Source organism: Phymastichus coffea, unplaced genomic scaffold (assembly GCF_024137745.1).
Source record: "Phymastichus coffea isolate CEN01 unplaced genomic scaffold, Cenicafe_Pcof_1.1 PCOF00011, whole genome shotgun sequence".
Lineage (NCBI taxonomy): Eukaryota > Metazoa > Arthropoda > Insecta > Hymenoptera > Eulophidae > Phymastichus > Phymastichus coffea.
Window position 1 is genome coordinate 2,310,976 of NW_026706822.1, and position 23,095 is coordinate 2,334,070.

General features: G+C 34.7%; 1 protein-coding gene across 1 annotated transcript in view; it reads right to left on the reverse strand.

Annotated features, from left to right (window-relative positions):
* Positions 1-22,862, reverse strand: part of LOC131672130 (protein ERGIC-53) — a 558,437-nt gene extending 535,575 nt beyond the window's left edge. Inside the window, exon 1 of the mRNA XM_058949141.1 lies at positions 22,335-22,862. Coding sequence (XP_058805124.1) covers positions 22,335-22,500 — 166 coding nt within the window. The 5' untranslated portion in view covers positions 22,501-22,862. The remainder of the gene's footprint in view (positions 1-22,334) is intronic.
* Positions 22,863-23,095: the final 233 nt, after the last annotated feature.

Consider the following 23,095-nt stretch of genomic DNA (forward strand, 5'->3'; position numbering starts at 1 on the left):
CGCTCTACCCAGGGCTAGGTGAGTTAGCCTGCTTAGGGGTTGATAGGGATGGTGTATAAGGGATATAGTGATTTGTGGGGATCGGTTATATCAGGTTATAAATGGGTTAGCCTATCCGGGTTGAGAAGTTAACCTTCTTGTGAAAAAATAATTAATCAAACTCGCTCTACCCAGAGTTAGGTGGGTTAGCCTGGTTAGGGATTATTAGGGGTGGTTTCTACCCCTTAACAGTGGATTCGGCCAAAATAAAAAAACACGGGTTCAATATTTTTTAGTGCTCTAACGATGTCCCAAGTTTGGTTAAAATCGGTGAGTGACACTTGGGTAGGGTTACTTGTTAGTAAAGACTAACGTTCACTTTATTTAACCGATTCAATTGCACGGGGGTTTTGCCGAGAGACTTGCGCACGCTACCGCGAATGACAACACACGCTAAATGAGAGAGAGAGAGAGAAAACCCGTTCGCCGCGAACTAACCACTCGCACGCAACAATTAATCTCTTCGCGCACGCTGCGCGCGATCACACGCTATTAACAACAATAGGGGAAGGTGCACCTACCGCGAGAACGATGAGGATACGGTGGCCAACCGTATCCGATCGACGAACTGCTAATAAGCTGCTTCGCTGCTCGCTGCACCGCCGCGGTTACTGTTGTTGTTGTTGCTGTCGCTACGGTTGTTGCTGTTGCTGTTGTTGCTGTCGCTGCTATTGCTGTTGCTGCTATTGCTGCTGCTCCGCACTCAGCACCCCGCATTCAAGTTCGCACCTCTGACCTCGCACCACCAACGGAAAACGTAAACGGCTCGGAAACAGGTTAGCTACACGATACAGGCGGACTGAGTGACACAGTCATACTGCCTGTTGAACGCTCCCCTCCCGGTCATTGCCCCTACGCGCCCTCTCTCTCTCGTGAACCGATCGCGGCTTCTCTCGTTTAGCCGCTCATTAACCTCGCGCGAGTCGAACGATTTTCGGTAATCGTTGCAACTGATAAAAGTATAAAAAAAAAATTCCACTAGAGTTTCCTTTGGTTTTTATAATTTATAATATGTTTATGGGAGGTGTTGATCTTCATGATCAACATTGCAGTGATTTTCGACCAACTATTCATGGTAAAAAGTGGACATGGCCTATGTTTTGTAGGTTTATACAATCATCACTAACTAATGGTATGGTCTTATATAATTTAGTGCATAGTAAGAAAATATCAGCTAAAGAGTTTGTCTCGAATGTCATAAGAGTATACTTGAAACGAAGCGAAGAAACACTATCTCAACATTCACTCGTCATGATTCCTAAGGCACGCAAAGTATGTAAGGTATGTAAAGATCGAACTACTTATTATTGTTATGATTGTAAATAACATTATTGTGTTCATTGTTTCAGATCCTACCATGGTTTGCATCAAAGTTCTCAAAGATATACACAACAAACATGTAAATCAGGAGAAAAATGTGATAACCAACGTACTAACAACTTTTGCGAAAAATGCGATAAATACATATGTTGTAAATGTTTTGACAGTTATGATCATACTTTTTCAACATCTCAGTAACTCAATTATTTACTACTACTATTCACTAAACATAATTTTTACACTGAAAATGATTTATAACTATACATAATGAAATATCAATTTATTAGCTTCAAAAGCATATAAAAATGTGTACATTATAAAAAAAAATAAAGTTTATCAGCCATTTCTAATGCTCGATATTGATTTTCGATGCAAGAATTTTCAAAAATCAACACCAGATATCAAATCAGCACCCTCAAAAACACAAGAAATATATATATATATATATTTTTCAATTTTTCGTCCGCCATTTTAAATTTTGGACTTTCAAAAATATCAATAATCGATAACAGAAATTCCACAACCATACTAATAGTGAAATAAATTTGTTTATTAGGTATACGTTACATACTTTACTTGAAAAAAAAGGAAATTCAGTTAAAATAAAAAATGAAATTTTCACTAACAAGGAAACCCCCCCAACCCGACCTCACCGATTTCAATAATCTTTTGATATGTTATAGTTCATCAAAAAATAAGACATACGTATTTTTTTTTATCGGCGGAAAAACACTTTGAGGGGGTGAAAACAACCCTCAAAGTTCACCCCCAAAAATAGATTTTCCAATGTATCTCAGCATCTAATTGATATTTTACGACAAAACAAATTTCATATCACTTCTCATGTGAAAAGCAAACTAGCACATGCAATTCCGACCACAAGGGATGCAACCCTTATTTTTTTTATTTAAAATACTATCTATTTCATGGCTATTTTTATGAAAAAAATTAAAATAACCCGAAAAAAATTGGAAAAAATATTACCCTACATAAAATACAAAAATAAAGTTAATCTATTCAAGCTTTTTTTCAAACTACTCCCTTAAAGTTGAAAAACCACCCCTAAAAAATTGTTTTCAATACATTACAGGTGGTGTTGATAATTTAGTGTAAAATACGTTAAGCATCATTTATACTGTACAAACACAACTATCTCGTGCAGTTTCGACCACAAGGGTTGCAACCCCTAATTTCTGTCATCGAAATTTTTACCTTCTTTGTACCTATTTTTGAAGAAAAGTTCATAATGAGCTTAAAAAAATTAGAAAAAATATTACCATGGATAGAATAAGAAAAACAAATTTACTTCTCATTTTTAAAACCACCCCTAATTTCGAAAAACTACCCCCAAAAAATTGTTTCCAATACATTACAGGTCCTGTTGATAATTTACTGTAAAATACGTTGCTCATCACTTATAATGCACAAACACATTTATCTCGTGCAGTTTCGACCACGAGGGTTCCAACCCCTAATTTATGTCATCGAAATTTTTACCTTCTCCATTCCTATTTTTGAAAAAAAGTTCATAATGAGCTTAAAAAATTGGAAAAATTATTATCGTGGATAGAATACGAAAAATATGTACCAATTCAAGATTATATCACCCAACAAGTCCCAGAACTGGGACAACGTTTTTCCAAAGTATTTTGTTGCGCCGATTTCGAATCTGTCCGGAAAAATGATCCATCACCCAGTAGCAATTTCTAAAACTCCCCTTATATCCCAATGGCAATTTCCCGCACTAACCCGCACTATCAAAATGCTTACAACCCCCCCTAATAACCCCCTAAAAACCTCCAATGAAAATGCCGTTAGCCCCCCACTAATAGCCCGAAGACATAGCTGAGCCCCCTTGCAACCTTATGGCAATGCTTGCAACCCACCGAATAACATAATGGCAACGTTATCAACTACTGGGGTTATTAGGGGGAGAGTCTTATTGGGGGGGAGTTATTAGGAGGTTAATGGGGGGTTGTAAGCAATGCCATTGGGGGATATTAGGAGGGTTATTAGGGGGAGGTTTATTACCATCGCCATTCGGTGATTAGGAGGGTTGATAGCATTGCCATTGTTTTTGTTGGTTGAGTTTTTCTCCTTTCTTGTGACTAAAATTGTAAACTGCCAAGTAATATATATTTAATTGATTTTTATATGCGTTACTATAATTCATTCAGTTACCAATTAAAAACAATCAAAAAAATTAGGACGGATTTATTGTTCATACTTCTTACAATAATGATATTCTTCATAGAAGTGCTCGAAACATAATGATTTTTTGCACCAACCGCAACGTATAATAGCCACATTTTTGCATCCTTCTATGTCACAATGTGTATTGCAGGAATCTCCAAAACTGTAAGCAACAGGATTGTCAAAATTTTCTGGTTTTTTAGTGAGGTAACCACTCTTGAACCAGGAATATTTAAAAAGATTAGTATATCTTGGTGAAGATAATTGATTGTGGACTAACGACTGAAGTTTAATAATGTTGTTTCTTTTATGTAAATCCAAATCATAATTTATCAAAATTACGGTATCTGAAAATTGGCGGACAAAGTTCTTCCATATGCAAAATCCAAAAACATCAAGTGGCTGAATTTTTCCCGTTGTGCCAGTCGGTATTTTTTTAAAATTTATAATTTTATCACGTGGAGTTACAGTTTCTATGGCACTGTCACAATGACCGCTCCAGGAGTCAAGCAACAGCATCGTATTGGAACCTACATTAGGGAAATATACTTTTTGCAGCCATATTTTAAAGAGATCTAAAATCAAAAATCTTATTTGTAAAATCATTCATAATGACATTAATTGTAACTAGATGGGATTATGTATACCTGTAGTCAACTTTCCAGATTTAGATGCTTCTACGTAAACATTTTCGGGTCTAAATAAAGTGGTTTCAACAATGGGTCCAAACTCACCGCTAGATTCCTTCAAAACTAAAAAGAGTGGTGACAGTAATTCTCCTGTGGCTGATATGAGTGGCTGTATAGTATAACTGTGGGTTGTTGAAGAAACGGACTGTACTAAACACTGTACTTGCTTTTCTCCTTCAACCGCTAGCGTTCTTCCGGAGTGCATTTCCAGTTGGAATCCGCTCTGATCAGAATTAAACACATTATGAATTCCAATTATTCTTATGCCTGCTTTAACATCAGCAATAAAAGTATTTGCTTTAATCGTTAGTTCTGAATTACTTTCTAGTGTTTTCTTGGTTATAAACTTATTTATTTTCCGGGATACTATTCTATGAGCTTTCTTGAATTTACAAAGCCAGTTATCCGAAGCTTCGAATCTTACATCTTCTGATCCTATAATCTTTTGAGCTTGCAATGCCCATCGACGTATGTCACGATCATGAATGATGTAACCAGCGTCTACTGCTGCTTTAAAATTATCAAAAGTGTACTGACAAATTCTTGCAATTTTTTCTCTATAAGTACCACCTTTGTTAACTGTATGAGCCCAACGTTTCAACTGACTCACAGATGAAACTTTCTTAAATTTTTGATGTACACTTTCAACACTTAAATTTTTTTTTTGCCACTTCTCCAGTATTCTACGGCTCTTTGCTTATATTCAAAACTGACATCTTCATTGTCTTTGGTACAATGGTCGGTGGGTGCTTCGAAATCGTCAGGAAAATGGTGTTGAACTTCATCTTCTACTATTTTTGCAGCATGATCTTTGTAATCTTCTTGAAAATCTAATGTATCTTCAACGATCATATCTACTTCATTGAAATCATTCACGGAATCTATTAAAATGCTTTTAATTCTTTCCGACAATTGAATCTCTTTATAATTTGTCTCACTTTCAGGTATTTGTAGAGTTTGAAAGTAAGCTAATAATAAATTTAAAACGTTCAGAGCGTTAATTTTCATTTTTTAATCTGAAATAAAAAAAATATATATATATACGAGGTGTGTTCAAAAAGTAACGAGAATTTTTAAATTTCGCGGGTTTGGAGAGTCCGCTTGTATAAAATTTTTTTTTATTATGTTGGTACACATGCCCCAGAAGTACGATAAAATTTTCAGCAATATTCATTGCTTACTTTTTGAGTGGCAGCCGCTAACGTTAGACGTGTTTTTCGAGCTCGGCGATTTTCGTTTGTGAAAAAAAATGGATCAAAGAATTTGTATTAAATTTTGCGTAAAAAATGAAATAAAGTGTAGTAAAGTTTGTCAAATGTTAACAAAGGCATATAGTGAGTCTGCTATGAGTAAAGCAAGGATTTATGAGTGGTATAAGCGTTTCCAAGATGGCCACGAAAACGTTGAAGATGACGAACGACCCTGACGCCCAAGCACATCAACAACCGATGAAAACGTGAAAAAAGTGAAAGAAATGGTTATGAACGATCGCCGAATCACAATCAGAGAAGTCGCTGATGATGTTGGCATATCAGTTGGCTCATGCCATCAAATTTTTTCGAATGTTTTGGGTATGAAACGTGTGGCAGCAAAATTCGTTCCAAAATTGTTGAATTTCGAATAAAAACAGCGGCGAATGGAAGTTGCTCAGGAGTCGCTAAATGAAGTCAATAACGATGCAGAACTACTAAAACGTGTTATAACAGGTGACGAAACATGGATTTACGGATATGATGTCGAAACTAAGGCTCAATCGTCCCAGTGGAGGCATTCTGGATCGCCAAGACCGAAAAAGGCTCGACAAGTGCGGTCGAATGTGAAGGTTATGCTCACTGTGTTCTTCGATTTTAATGGCATAGTGCATTATGAATTCTTGCCAGAAGGTCAAACAATCAATAAGCAGTACTACCTACAAGTTCAACGTCGTTTGCGTGAAGCAATCCGAAAAAAACGCCCGGATTTGTGGCAAAACAATTCATGGCTTTTGCACCACGATAATGCGCCTGCTCACACTTCATTGCTTGTTCGTGAATTTTTGGCCAAAAACGAAACTGTAACGATGCCTCAGCCTCCATATTCGCCAGATATGGCTCCATGTGACTTTTTTCTATTTCCAAAAATAAAGAGAACATTAAAAGGCCGTCGTTTTACAAGCATAGATGACATTAAAAGCGAATCGCTGAAAGAGCTAAAAGCTATTACAAAGATCGAGTTTCAAAAGTGTTTCGAGGATTGGAAAAAGCGTTGGCATAAGTGTATTGTATCCGAAGGGGACTACTTTGAAGGCGACAACATTAATGTAGATGAACAAATAAATATTTTTTTCATAAAACGAAAATTCTCGTTATTTTTTGAACACACCTCGTATATCTTATATATCTTCTATTATATTAAACAGAAGGCGCGAAATTCTCCGTGCGTCCGTCCATCCATCCGTCCCCTTTTTTTCCTTATTTTTCCTCTGTATAGGTCTCTCCTGATATCGCTGGGACATAAGAAATAAACTGAATAACAAATAAACAAATTAGGATAAAAACAAATAAATAAACAAATTGATAAGTAAACAATAATGATAAACAAACTTATAGAAAACATTCATGAAAAAAATTAATTAATAAATTAAAAAGTAAACATATTTATTAATAAACAATAATAATAAACAAATCAATAAGTAAACAATAATTATAAACATCATTAATTAATAAATCCTCATAATCAGTGTAATTTCAATTTTTTTAATAACAAATATTAAAAAGCCGTAAAATTATTTGCATATAAAAAATAATTTTATAGTTATACTTACGTAGCATGTACTACGAAATACGAATTAACGAAATAGTATCTTATTATTATTTGTACTTATAATCTTATATTCTTATTACTATTTATTATGCTGTTAGTTCAATAGTCGATACAATACGTCCAACAACAAGAAAGTTGTGTTGGCTACTGATGAAGAATTACTTACTCATATTTATCAATCATGAAAATAACAGACAATCGTCAGAGACGCTGATAGTAGGACGTAAATAAAATTCTGATAATACTATCATTCATATACCAAAATTTTTGCGCATCCGAGAAACTATACTTATCTTCTAGGTATACTTATAATATTATATTATTCTTGACTTGTTTTTTTATATAATAAAAGTTATTTATTTTTTGATAGAATTAATAAACGATAGATAATTAATTAAATAATAACGATAGATAGATAAATGTGTTTGTGCATTATAAGTGATGAGCAACGTATTTTACAGTAAATTATCAACAGGACCTGTAATGTATTGGAAACAATTTTTTGGGGGTGGTTTTTCGAAATTAGGGGTGGTTTTAAAAATGAGAAGTAAATTTTTTTTTCTTATTCTATCCATGGTAATATTTTTTCTAATTTTTTTAAGCTCATTATGAACTTTTCTTCAAAAATAGGTACAAAGAAGGTAAAAATTTCGATGACAGAAATTAGGGGTTGCAACCCTTGTGGTCGAAACTGCACGAGATAGTTGTGTTTGTACAGTATAAATGATGCTTAACGTATTTTACACTAAATTATCAACACCACCTGTAATGTATTGAAAACAATTTTTTAGGGGTGGTTTTTCAACTTTAAGGGGGTAGTTTGAAAAAAAGCTTGACTAGATTAACTTTATTTTTGTATTTTATGTAGGGTAATATTTTTTCCAATTTTTTTAGGGTTATTTTAATTTTTTTCATAAAAATAGCCATGAAATAGATAGTATTTTAAATAAAAAAAATAAGGGTTGCATCCCTTGTGGTCGGAATGGCATGTGCTAGTTTGCTTTTCACATGAGAAGTGATATGAAATTTGTTTGGTCGTAAAATATCAATTAGATGCTGAGATACATTGGAAAATCTATTTTTGGGGGTGAACTTTGAGGGTTGTTTTCACCCCCTCAAAGTGTTTTTCCGCCGATAAAAAAATACGTATGTCTTATTTTTTGATGAACTATAACATATCAAAAGATTATTGAAATCGGTGAGGTCGGGTTGGGGGGGTTTCCTTGTAAGTTTGAGCCGCCATATTGTTTTTGGATCGCAAAATTTTGAAAATCTGTTTACAGATTCGGAAAGAACAAGTCTTTTTGCTTCGGAAGTAATATTTTGCATGTCGATTTCAAGCGATCCTACCCATTTTACAAGACGATAAACCAATCGGTAGTCTCATGGTCGATTGGGAAGAAATAGGTTGACAGAGTGGCGGTTAGCTCTGCATCGACGGATGTTTTACCAACGTTTGCACGACCTGATTCTTCCTGTTACAAGTAATATTATAAAAATAATATATGTACCGATATACAGGATATACGTACAAATTATGAATTAACCTTTTCAGGGGCAGCGTATCATACATGATACACTGAAATTTTTTCAGTTTTTTATACATACCGCAACCGTTTTGAGTTCAATCGCTCTCGAACTAAATTTCTATACTATCATTAGTATTTAAGCTTCGTAATGCTTTGATTAAAAATTTGAAAATGTATTTATTCAATTTTTTATAGACAATCAAAGACGGCAAATTTTCAGTTTTTTCGAATAAATTCGGTCTTGGACAGAGTTTTCAAGATAATTATATGAAAATTTGTATAAAAGAGCTTTTGAAGGCGTTGATCACGAATCCGGTATCAGAATTTGAAAAACCTAGTATGGCGGCTATTTTAAGTTAGAATTACGGTTTTCTGAGTATTTCACTTGACAGATGGTATAAGGGTATTTTCAGGATTGCTCATTACGAATATGAATTCGGAATTCAAAAATTCAAAATAACGGACCCAACATGGTGACTCATTTCGGTTATAATTACAATTGTCTATGTAATTCACTTGGAAACAAGCTGTAAGGATATTTTCGGGATCGTCGATTACGGATTCAGTATCAAATTTTTCAAATTCAAAAATGTACACCCTATATAGCGGCTCTAAATTCTAACCTAAAATAGACGCCATATTGCATCCGCCATTTTAAATTTTGTAAATTGGACTCCAGATTCGTAATCAGCAACCCCGAAAACCTTTATATATACTTTCAGGTTCGGGATAAGTGCAGCAGAAAAAAGTGCCCGTGAAAGGATTAAAAGAAATTTGTGAAAAAATAAATATAGTCAGACACTTGCAAAAAAGGAAAGAAAAAATTGTGCATGGCATATACGAGTATATTATAGATATAAGCATCTGAGAAGCTGCACTTTTATTGAGATAGAATATATTAATAAATCTGAGATTAAAGTGTATTTAAATATTTATATGTTAATTAATAAAAATAGACGGATGTCAATGGGTTGTTTCTATAGAATATATATTTCAAATATTTAATTTACTTATCTAAGTTTTTATTTGCCTCAAACATTGAACTAAATAATAAAATAAAATAAAAGATTAGCACGTGAAGTGCGTTTAATGTAACTAGTTTTATTAAGCCCGTAAGCTTTCATTTGACCTTCTCGGCAAGTTCATCCTGCTCTGCCTTAGCCAGGTCAGCTTTTCTTTCCCGCTACAACCGAGCAGATTTTTTATGTTTTTTCATCGCCTCCGCACGTTTATGCTGATATAACTGCGCCTTTAGGCGATAATTAAGCACCTTATCAATTTTATATGCAACTTTCTCGCCAACAATTTCGCCGCCATTGATTACTTGATCCACTAAAAGAAAAAAAAGAAAAGACAATTAAAATCATAATAAAAATATAAATCGATATAATTATATAAAAATTGATAATAATAATACTTACTTGTTGAACTAGTTGAACCATAGCTTTCATCTGATACAATTATATGTCTTGCAGTTTATTGTCGACTTTGAGTAATTAAAAATTAGATGTATATAAATACAAGTAATATATAAAATAGAAAAATTATAATAAAAATAAATGAATACTTACAGTATTTAATATTGCAATCAACAGCCGATATAACAGCTCTCGTACTATGAATCAGTTGGAGGTATGAGCATGCTGAAATTGATTTAATAAAATTATTATTGAAAATACTAAAATTAATTTCAATCAGTTTTAAATTATTTTCAAATATTTTAACATATTATAGTTTACAATATACTTACATTTTTTTTAAATTGGTAAACACCTACGATATTTTTCATTTTTCTAACGCATAAAATTTTATTTATGAAATACATAAAAATATATAAAAAACGTTATATATAAAAATTTAAAGTAGAAGGAAAGACACTTCACTATTGATAGCTCGAAGTTTTCCTCGAGAATGACATTGAAAATCCTACCGAACGCTCGCAATATTCTTAGGTATGATTTTCCTACAATAACCTAATAACGCTATAGACATACATAGACATTCTTTGATTAAAATAGTAACCTCGAATGAAATAGGTCGTATGCATTTCCTTATTCCTCTAAAACTACACATGTTTACGGTAAAACAAATAATACAGAAAGTAATAGTAGTCCTGTCCATTTGAACTTGGCTCGGTGACGCGGGAGTGAGTGGTCGCATGTGAGGGAGTTCCGTGGCATTTGTTTCTGTAATTGAGATATTTCAGTGTTTCGTGTAACAATTTTCGTGTTTTGTTATAAAGTTGCATGCGTTGATTGAATAACTTGGCCGCATTTGCTATTGTGCGTGGCGTGGATGTGATCTGAAGTGAAAAAGTGTTGTGCGTGCGTAGAGATTAGGGCAGGTGGTTAGACAGGCAAGAGCAGAGAATTGCGTGAATAGGCAAAGGTCAAGGAAAAGGTAAAAAGTCAAGGAAAAGGAAGATAGAGAAATGGTGGGCACTAAGAGAAGCAACGATAGAGGTGCGAAAAGTGAAATGAGTGATAACGGTCGAAGAAATCTGTATCCCAGTACCTTGACCACTATCTCGATTTAGAAGGTTACATTAGCTTATAGTGATTTTTATAATATGGATTTCCTGTCTATTCACTGTGACTTATTGTTGCCCTAATCAAAGCTCAAATTTAATGTAGGATTACAAAGATTCAGACAGGGATTACGTTGTTATATTTTTAACGATCCAAATAATAAGGGAGAAAGGTTTCATAAATATTTCAACTAAAGTTTTCGTAAAAAATGTCTTTTAACATATTTATTACAATAGATAGAAAGCTTTTACAAAACGATGTTAGGAATCTAGCGTAGGGTCTCGAAAATATCTATATTTTGTTATATGCATGATTCGATTCTTTGTTGAAATTCATCAACTATTCTTAATACTACGTTACGTGAGGTGTTTCGTCAAAAAGTTCGAATTCTTCACATCATATCTTCTTTTATAGGACAAGGAACGTAAAAAGAAGAAAAGAAGAGTTAAAAAAATATATTTTAAAATGAGGAAGAATCTGGTACATAGAAACATTTACTTAAAAGAAAGGGATGAATGGAGGGAGCTATGTAAAGCGAAGGAGGAGAGTTTTAATAAAATGGAAACGGCACAACTAAGGAGCAGCAAACATGAGAAAGATGTATGGAAGTTTTTGGGATGTGCAAAGAAGAGGAATACAATTAAAAATGCCATCAAATTAGATGAGTGGAAGAATTATTTTAGAAAGCTGTATGCAGGAAGTGAGAAAAGACTAGTTGATATAAAAAGAAAAGTTAAAGACATGTAATCGGAAAATTTAACGGAGGAAGACATACTACAGGCTATTAAATCGTTAAAAAGGAGGAAAGCCGCTGGTTTTTATGAGATCACTAATGAAGTGTGGAAATTTAGCGGACAAGAGCTGTTTAACAGACTTGTTTCCTTAATTAGGAACATATGAACAGATCAAAGTATACCGGAGGATTAGAAGGTTGCAATTATCATACCACTACATAAAAAGGAGATTTAATAAATGTAAAAAGTTATAGAGGGATATCCTTATTACCGACAGCATATAAAGTTTATACAGAAATTTGAAGGGATAAACTAGTGAAGGAGGTGGAAGAAAAAAGAATCCTCCCGGAAAGACAAGCTGGATTTAGAAGAGGCTGGTCGACAACGGACAATATTTATGTACTGAACCACGTAGTGCAAGCTAAGGCGAGGAAAAGAAAGATTTACGCAAGCTTTGTGGATCTCACGGCTGCATTCGATACTGTAAATAGAGCGAAACTATGGAAGGTGCTGGATAAAGGAGTTAGAGAATACCTAATTGAAAGGCTAAAGAAAATCTATGAAGAAATGGTTATTACGATGAAGGTTGACAATAATTACTCGAATCGGTCATGGAATACGCAGGGCGTGACGCATGGGTGTCTTCTGAGTCCGATCTTGTTTTGTCTATATATTGCAGCATTGGAGAAAGAATTTGAAAATAGAAATATAGGAGGTGTAGTTATTGGCGGGACGAGGATATGGTCGTTGGCATATGCTGATGACCTTGTTCTTGTAGGACTAAACAAGGAAGCAATAATAGAGAATCTGGGAACATTAAAAAAGTTTTTGGAAGAAAAGGATCTAATCTTAAATGTAGGCAAGTCGAAAATGGTAGTTTTCAATAAAGGTAGATATAGCAAAAAAGAAAAATGATCATATAAAGAAGAGGAGATTGAAGAGCTCAATTCTTTTAAATATTTAGAGTTTACTTTTGAAAGCGATACTAGTTACAGAACTCACATGGAGGAAATAAGAAAAAAGGGGATTGTGGCAGCACAGAGAGTGTGGGGCTGGGGGAGAGAAGATGTAAAAATGACTTAAATTATCTAGTCAAAAGTGTTATGGGTTATGGTGCTGAAATATGGCGATGGGAAGAACGGAAAGAACTAGAAAGAATACAGTTAGATTACACAAGCCGACAAGGAAAAAACTCAGAAACCAAACAGTATGTTCCCAAAGGTTTTTGGTGCGCTGTAACCGAATCTAACCTCAGAATTGCTCCATCACCCTAGGTTTTCGAGAAATCGTAAACTAAAAGTTCAAAAAACACGATTTTTCACTATATTTCGCGTAGTATTACGTCGTAAGCCAATTTTATTTTAAAAAACGAGTAATGCTATCTCAAAGTACTACTCTTACCCTTCAAAACCCTTTTTTCAGATTTAAAAAATCTTGTTTTTCCATTGAGATATCGTAGATTGAATTTGAGTGATTTAGCGATTTCGTTACAGCACGAAATAGTGACGAATTTCCGAATAAGGAGTTATAGTGTAATTATATGTTTTTTGGGTCACTGAAACCAAATTTAACGTCAGAATGACTCTATAATCTCAATTCCCTTAACCCTAGAGCCCCATAACCTACGACCCTGTAACCCCTGACCGACTTACTCCAAAGTCCTTAACTCTCGAGCTCTTTAACCTGCTGCGGTATAACCCCCGACCCTCACACGCCAATTTCCTTAACCCTCGAGCCCTATTACCGCGACGCTATAACCCCCAACCCTCATACCGAAATTCGCTACGCAGAATACCTCAAGCCTCCAAATTATATTCAACCCCCGAGCCCTGCAAGTCTGCAAACGAAATCGCTAAATCACTCAAATTCAATCTAAGATATCTCGATGGAAAAAAAAGATTTTTTAAATCTGAAAAAAGGGTTTTGAACTGTAAGAGTAGTACTTTGAGATAGTATTACTCGTCTTTTAAAATAAAATTGGCTTACGACGTAATACTACGCGAAATATAGTGAAAAATCGTGTTTTTTGAACTTTTAGGTTAGGATTTCTCGAAAACCTAGGGTGATAGAGCAAGTCTGAGGTCAGATTCGGTTTCAGCGCACCAAAAACGTTTGGGAACGTACTGTCTGGTTTCTGGGTTTTTCCATTTTTTAAATTTTGTCGGCCTGTGTTATTTTAGTTGGGTTTTGAAGCTGGATTTTTGTACACCGAGATACAGGGAAACTAACGTGGAGAAACTATGAAACTCATGACGAACGAAAGCGTTAAGGTATGAAAGATCTTAAGTATGAAAGAGAATAGACTTGTAATAATGTAATAGATGCGTACAGTGTGAAAAGAAAAAAATTTTTCAATTCAATAGGTTTACGTACTTCAGTTGTAAATGGGTAACTAAAGTCAGAGAAAGATGTGGCTGCAGAAATTGTATGTAGGATGAAAGACATTGAAAAACAGGTATTAGATGGTAAAATTAGGGAGTCTAGATATAATACAAATTTTAAAAACATAATGTCCAAAGATATACCGGAATACCTAGGTAGATGTAGGAAAGACAACGATATTAGTATAATTGCGAGAATAAGGTGTGGAAACTTAGAAACATGCAATAAATATTGGTTAAAAGCGTAGGACAGACTATGTAAACCATGTAAAAGAGAATATGGTACTATTGAGCATTTGATAAACAGATGCGAAATGAGTATGAGCTGGAGGAAAAATAAATTTGAGATGAAGCAAAGTTTAAATAAGTATTCCTACAGTGAACTAGGTACTTTTGAAGTGATAAAGATGTTCAAGCGGGTCAAGAAGGAGTTCGATAGAGTTGAAAAACGCAAGGAGTCAAGCGAGTAGGAGTCAGCGTAGTAGGCCGTAAGCGAAAAAATATCGTGTTGCGTTGCCACGGAGTGTATAAGAGTGCACAAGAGTGTATTAGAGTGTACATAAGAGTATATAAGATTGTATAATAGTGTATAAAAGTGTATAAGTTTATTTATGTGTAGAGCATATGTGTACGAGGGTGGTCCGATAAGTACTTAGCCTCACCGCCTGATGGCGCCACTCTCGCAAAAGAAATATTCTATCACGTAGTACAACCTTCTCGATGGTTACTGTCAAGATTTCAGCCGGATCGGAGTTGTAGTTTATTTTTGAGAGCGTGTGAAAGCAAGTGTGTCCATTGATTTTTGAAAAATGGAAAAAGAGCAGTATCGGTCGGTGATTCGATTCTTGTTTTTGGAAGGGAAATCGCGCAGCGAAATCAAAAAGCGCGTGGATGCTGTGTACGATGACTCTTTTCCTTCGATGGTGACCGTAAAAAATTGGTTTAACGAGTTTCAACGTGGTCGCACGTCGATTTTTGAAGAGCCACGTCCAGGTGCGCCGAAAACGGCCACCACGGAGGATAACGTGACAAAAATTCACGATCTCGTATTGGCAGATCGACGATTGGAGGTGCGCGAGATAGCTAAGATCATCGGCATCTCACAAGACCGCGTGGGTCATGTCCTGCATGAAATTTTGGGCATGAGAAAGCTGACGGCGCGATGGGTGCCGCGTTTGCTCACTTCGGACAACAAGCGCAACCGTGAGACAACTTCAGAGCAATGTCTGACGCTGTTTAAGCGCAATTCGAAGTTTCTACGTCGTTTCGTGACAATGGACGAAACATGGATCCACTAGTATACACCAGAGACCAAGGAACAGTCGAAACAGTGGACTTTACCCGGCGAAAGTGCTCCGAAGAAGGCGAAGACTGCCCCATCGGCCGAAAAGATGATGGCCACCGTTTTCTGGGATTCACAAGGTGTGGTCTACATCGACTACCTGGAGAGGGGCAAAACGGTCACAGGGCTGTACTATGCCGAATTATTGGGCCGATTCGACGTCGAATTGCAGAAAAAACGGCCCCATTTGGCGAAGAAAAAAGTGCTCTTCCACCATGACAACGCACCGGCTCACATCTCCGCCGTCGCCACGGCCAAATTGGTCGAATTAGGCTACGAACTACTGCCCCATCCACCCTATTCTCCAGATTTAGCTCCGCGCGACTTCTTTTTGTTTTCAAACTTGAAAAAGTCACTCGCCGGGCAGAAATTTGAGTCGAATAAGGAGGTAATCGCTGCCACGGAAGCCTACTTTTCAGACCTCGAGGAATCGTATTTTTCAGACGGGTTAAAGAAGTTGGAGCATCGCTGGGCCAAGTGTATCGAACTAAAAAGAGACTATGTTAAAAAATAAAACGCCACTTTTCCAAAATTTTCGTTTCTCTTTTGTAGGCTAAGTACTTATTGGACCACCCTCGTAGTTCAGAAAGTATGTAGTATGTCTGGATATGGATGGTTTGGGCTATGAGTGGTTTGAATAAGATACGTTAAGTTATGATACCATTTGTAAACAAAATCCTTTTTCTAAGCCTATCTGGCTAATTATTAAATAAATATTATTATTATTAGCAGTCCTATCCATTGTAGATAAGATAAGGTATGCACATTTCTAGGTTATAGCTGCTCTTGAAAATAGCAGAGAAGCTCTACCATCAAACGAAAATGATTGCATTGATCACCCTCAAACCGACTGTAATCCGCATTTGTGAAAGATATAGTCAACTTAAGATAAGAGGGTAGGTAGTAAGCATAGCTCCGCGCTCTCTCTCTCAGATTTTAGGGGATACAAACAAGTATAGCTTGTCTCTACGGAGTGAAAGAGTGAAAGAGAGAGAAAACCATAATATCTCCTCTACGAAAGAGAGAGAGAGAGAGAGAGAGAGAGAGAGAATGGTCCCAAGCCACGCTGAGCCAGAGCGTAAGAGAAAGAGAGCACCCGTTTCCTATCATAGCGCATCCCCAATCCAGATTGTAACGCGTGCCTTTAAATCGAGCGCGAAAACGACCAATCCGCTGGTAGCGCTCGTGAACTGTGTGTCCGGTCGGGCGCAATGCTTGTGAGGTCGTCGTTCAGGGGGGTGTTGATTGCGCGTTCTTGCCGACGGCTCAGTCAGTTTGACACAATTCGATCGGCGGTCGACGAGAACGCACCATCTCCACATCCGGGGCCATTTTCCCCTCCTCAGAGAAACACTTTCTAGTGCACAATCTCAGTATCGAGTGCGGCATTCTGCCCGTGAGGCTGTTCTTTCTACGTACGAGACCACAAGTTGCCTTGCGAACGTTTCACTGGAGTCAGCCGATCCGGATTACTTTGGAGAACTCGAACGGTGAGCCCGTCGGTCGGAACATCATCCCATATGTATCCACGTCAACACGGTGTGTGAAAGAGAGATGATACTGGGCAACGTTGCGTCCCTTTGCGTCGTGTAAATGAAAGTGTGAGGTGAGAAAATCAACGATGTATAAAATAAAGTTAATTTATAGACTCATGCGATTGAAATTGTAACACGTATCCGTTAGATCCGCTTGAAGACGCGTATTCAAATGCAGGAAATAGTGATGTTTAGAACGTAGCGATAATGTAAAGTAAACAAACCTTGACATAATGAACTGAATAAGATGACAATGTAATAGTAATAGATTTGTATTCACTGAGTTATTTCATGTACTGTCCTTTCTATCCACTCATGCGAGATTGTATTTACATTGCGGAGCTACTTCCAAGGTCTGCAGTTGAATTTCAGAAAATACAATTACAAGATATATAGGCAGCATGCGCTCCCCTCTACCACGCACCGCCAAGACATGCTGAGCCAGGGCGAGCACGCGCTCCCTTCCTCCATATGCTCGGGCTCTATACTAATTGTGTAGCTAATATACACAATAAGGATTCTTCAACGTACATGTGACAGTGGCTCTAATGGTAGAGCACTGGCCTGACGATCCAAAGAACGCGGGTTTGATTCCCCGATCTATCCCCCTAATTTAACATCTTAATTTATTAATAATATTTTATAACTATTTTCATTTTCATAAATTACCTTGCTATTGTACCAAAAGACTTTCTCCAGCTATGTGACCACATCCTGGCCCAGAACATTACATTGCTATACTACACTGTCTTGTACGTCCAAATTACTCTTATCATAACAATAAATATAAAACAAAATACAAGTATGATACAATAGATCGTTAATTCTCTTAAATATTAAAACTTAAAATAAAAAATACGTTGAATTGACAGCTCGTCCATCCACTACAACCAATTTACCAATATTATTTTAGTAAAAAATATAACGGTCTACTAATCAACAACAGGTATCTAACTTGTTTGAAAATGAGGTTTCTTCAATAATGTTGAAAGAATTAACAAGCAAAAAGAGAAGATGTAAAAAGGGAAAATGTAAAAATAAGAACTACGTATTATTCAGAGTCCAGAACACCAAAAGCTACACGGAGATAATACGAGTTATGAGATTAACTAGATGTGCTCTACAAGCAATTACAATAAATATTAATATGCTAAGTAAAAAATCAATATTAAATTTATTTTAATTAATAATCTCACGTTCAGCCGACAAAACAATGCTAGTCAAACAAAACTTGGTACATACTTACAGATAGTGTGTCAATAATAATACAGAACTAATCAAATCAAAATTAATCATAAATGATCAACTTTTACTTTTATTATTTGCCTGTACTTTCAATATTGCAAACTTCTAATTCATGAAATTTTCATTCAAATCCCTTATAAAATAAGCTGATTCCAATTGCTAATTAACAGATTATAATGCTCAATAAATAAACGGGTTAAGTTTCGTTGGAAAATTTTTGTGCGATATGTTCATCGTTACAAAAGTATCGTACAACCCAATTACTTATTACAATTTATTGAAAATTGGAATCGGTTCGCTTAATCATTCAAGTGAATAGTATTTGATTCGTATTTTGCATTACACACGTCTTATGTGAATAACAAACACTGATTTTCTACCAAGTATTTACGGAGAGCATAAATATTTATCAGGATAATTCAGTAAATAATTTGTTATAACCTTCAGATTACCATAAAATTTAGGTGATAGGTGTTCGAACGTTATAACGCATATACGAGGTCTGTCCGGAAAGTATCGGGCCTACGTTTATATCTTAGCGCTATAGTGTTCGAGCGACCTCTACCGGACAGAAACGTCAACAGTAAAGCCTCACGAATCTATTGGTTACTTACTGACACCTGCCGAACGTATAGTTCATGCGTAGCTTTGTTTACAGTGCCTTTTTCGCGTTCGTCAGATTTTAATATTGTCAAAAATGACTGAAAAACAAGATCAACGAATTTGCATCAAATTTTACTTTTAATTCGGAAAAACGATTTCGGAAACTATTGAAATGATACAAAAGGCCTTCGGAAGCGAGTGTATGAGCAAAACACGAATAAAAGAGTGGTATAAACGGTTCAAGGATGGTCGCACTTTTGTCGATAGTTATTCTCGTTCCGGCCGACCTTCGAGGACAAAAACCGCAGATAATATTGAGCGGGTGCGACTTGCAATCGAACAAGATCGTCGTATGACTGTGCGAGAACTACAAGAAGACCTTGGGATACCAAAAACTATCATTTCAGAAATTTTAACCGAAAATTTAGAAATAAAAAACGCGTGTGTGCGAAATTTATCCCAAAATTGCTCACAGCAGAGCAGAAGAACATCGCTTAAAAATCACTCTGGACAATCTGGAAATGGTCTATAATGACGATAATGTGCTTAGAAAAGTTATTACAGGTAATGAATCATGGGTTTATGGTTATGATCCTGAAACAAAACAACAATCTTCACAGTGGAAGCATTCTGAATCGCCAAGACCAAAAAAAGCACGTCAAAGTTGGAGCAATGATAAGTCAATGTTGATTGTTTTTTTTCGATTGTGAAGGTGTTGTACATCACGAATATGCACCAACAGGTCAGACAATCAATAAAGAATACTACGTTCAAATTTTGAAACGTTTGCGTGATGCAGTAAGAAGAAAACGGCCGTACTTTTGGGAAAGTGGTGACTGGCTTCTCCATCACGATAATGCGCCAGCGCATTCATCCAATCTTGTGCAACAGTTTTTGAGCAAACACAATAACGCATTGCTTCGACAACCTCCATACAGTCCCAACATATCCTCTTATGACTTTTGGCTGTTTCTAAAACTAAAAAAACCACTCAAAAGACACCGATTTGATAACAAAACAACGGTTGAAATCAATGCGACGAGTGTACTTAAGGCTATCCCTAAAAGTGAGTTCCAGGACTGTTTTGAAAAGTGGAAACATCGATGGAACCGTGTTATTCAATCAAGTGGGGATTACTTTGAAGGATGCCACCCACCAGATGATAAAGAATAACGCTAGCACGAAAATATAAACGTAGGCCCGATACTTTCCGGATAGACCTCGTATTTGCGGAAGTAGATATAGCACATTCCAGACTATGACGATCAACTTTTCAGGGGTAGGTTTCGGATTTTCTTGAAATTTGATCTACATGTTACCTTATTGGTAGCGTATTTAAGCATGGATTATTAGATGATTATGACAATTATATCAATAGTTATAAGCAATTGAACATTTTTGACGAAAAATTTTCAAAAATTTATATCTCCGCAACCATTTAAATTATGGAAATGAATTTTTTTTAATTACGCATAGGGTGTACTTTGAAGATATTAAGCAAACAATACTTTAACATCAATTTTTCAAAAAGTTATTAACATTTTTTTTAATCAATTGGCCATATCTCAAAAAGTGTTATTTTTATATTAAAAATATGCGTTTGACCGATCATAACGTTACGCTTTAATTTAGCTATACACGTAATCATCCATGAAATTCGATCTGTCAGTGTTAACATTATCATGATTTAACAATCATAGTTGTGACCATCAATTGCTATGTGCAAAAGTTGGGTATTTAAGGTGTAAGAATGAGAGTCGAGAGCAAGCATGCATGAACGTGTATGATATGCGTCTGTCGAAAAGCGTATGAGGAGTTTCATGAAAGAAAGAATGCAAGAAAGTAGTTTGGTTTTGGAGCGACCGTAAACCGAGGACGAATGGTTTTGCGGCTTGTCAAATTACCTCTGTATTCCAAGCGAATAAACACTTCTTTATGTTAATCAGTCATCATACACTTATGTTCTCACCCTCTACACATAAAATCCCACTAGAGGATATTGGACGAAATTCGCTCATAGTAGAAACCATTATACGTTAATAATTTGCAGTTATAATATATATTAATAATTTATAAAAATTAGCACAATTATTCACTCTCCTTTATATCATAACACATGGGTTGATAACTCTCATTGTCAAAAAAATATGTATTAAGCAAAAGTAACGGATTCCACAATATGCTTTAATAGATATGAACTTGTCTGTTATGCAACTCTGTTTCATCCCCTGAAATAAAAGCATAAATAGGTTGCAATTATATATGCTCATTTAATGTTCACTTTCACTTAATTATAATAATTGTCTATACTTAAGGATAATATAAAAAATTATATAAAATTATTACATTCAATTATAGCTTTAAACTGATTGAGTAAAATGGATTTTACAAATTTTGTAGGCTATTCTCTTAAATAGTAAATTACTTAAGAAAAAGTAACAAATCACACAGACTTTCTACTAGAAAAGAAATCTCTGTATACAACATATCAATATCCATCATTGGATATTAACATGAAACCCAAGTCATATGTCCAAGTAAAATTATAATTTTATCCAAAATATTGTTGAAGTCTAATTATTATGTATGTTGTGAAAAAATAAGCTGCAGATTTCATCTAAAGTTTTGTATAAATATTTCATTTTCGACTAGAACACCTAATATGTATTTTGCATAGATTGAATTGTAAGAATAAATGTGTGAAATTATACGTGTCTGTTTAATTTAAAAAATATCCATATGTATTCTTTGTTAAGATCATGCCAGCTATCTTTTGTATGGCATACTTCACATTGTTATTAAAAATTTTATATTATAGATTTTTGAATTTAATATTATAATTATTTTGAATATAGAACTTTCTACATAAAAATATTAAAAAAAATTAATAAATCCTGATGCAGACTTACATACAGAAGTTAATACTGTTAGACATTTAATAAATTCAATGTTAACAATATCAAGCAAAATATTTTTAAGGATCTCTTTATTGTTGAATTATATATAAATTTTTATCACTATCAATGAATCCTCAAATGAACTTTGTACTGGAAATATAATACAATTTTACAATTTTAATACAATTGTACAATTTTAGTCATAAGAAATAATATTTTTGAAACATAAAACAACAAATTGATTACAAAGTTTACTAATTATTGAGAATGTACTACACCATTTATTACAATGTATTTTTTTAGTATATGAATAATGACCAAATAAATTATAGTTGATAACTTATATAGTTTGAATAAAATATATAAATATAAATTAAAATTTTATTTGAAAATCAAACATAACTTATATAATTAAAAATAAAATTTGATACAACTTATAGATTATATGTATATAATCATTATATTTTAGTCTGGTACCACAAAAGAAAAATACTTACTACCACCATATTCCCAAAATGGAACGGTGCCATCTGTTTGAGCCAAATAAGGTGGCTTAAACGAATACTTATATTCAAATTTGCTGTATATTTGTTCTGCTTGTACAAAATAAAAGAAAAATAAACTAACAGAAACACAAATGATCATTTTTATCACAACTGCCATTTGTTTTTCGATTTCGTAATTAACGGAAAAATTGTCGTTTTGCAAAATAACTTATGTAGACGATAAGATTAAATATCTAAGTTTGATTTTACAAGCGCTTAATTATTTCAATAAAGATTTCAAGCTGATTAAATTAAATGACGGCATAGAAAACCTTACAATAAAAACTAATAACAAAACACATTAATTTCACTATTAGAAAGCATATTTAACGAATTTTTGAAAAATCACTACTAATTATATTTTTAATCAATCTCTCAATACAAATATATATACTAAACAAAAGTTGTAGAAGTAAAAAATATTAAAGATACGAAAAAATTATTTGATTAGGGAACAAGTAGCATAGAATTGAGGCTCACGTGTCAAAGATGGCTACGTAAATAGGTAAAACAAGGATAGTGAGCTCAATAGTTAATGCAGGGAGGTCTTAAAAGTTAGCACCCAATAATTGAAATATTGAATAAATTTATAAACTAATAGCACCATTCGATTGGGCGGCTTTTAATTAATCATATATCGTTTGTGCGTCGATTATGCTCATTTCCCTTATGTGAAAAAAAGATAAAATTAATTATGGGTGCTGGCGCTAGCA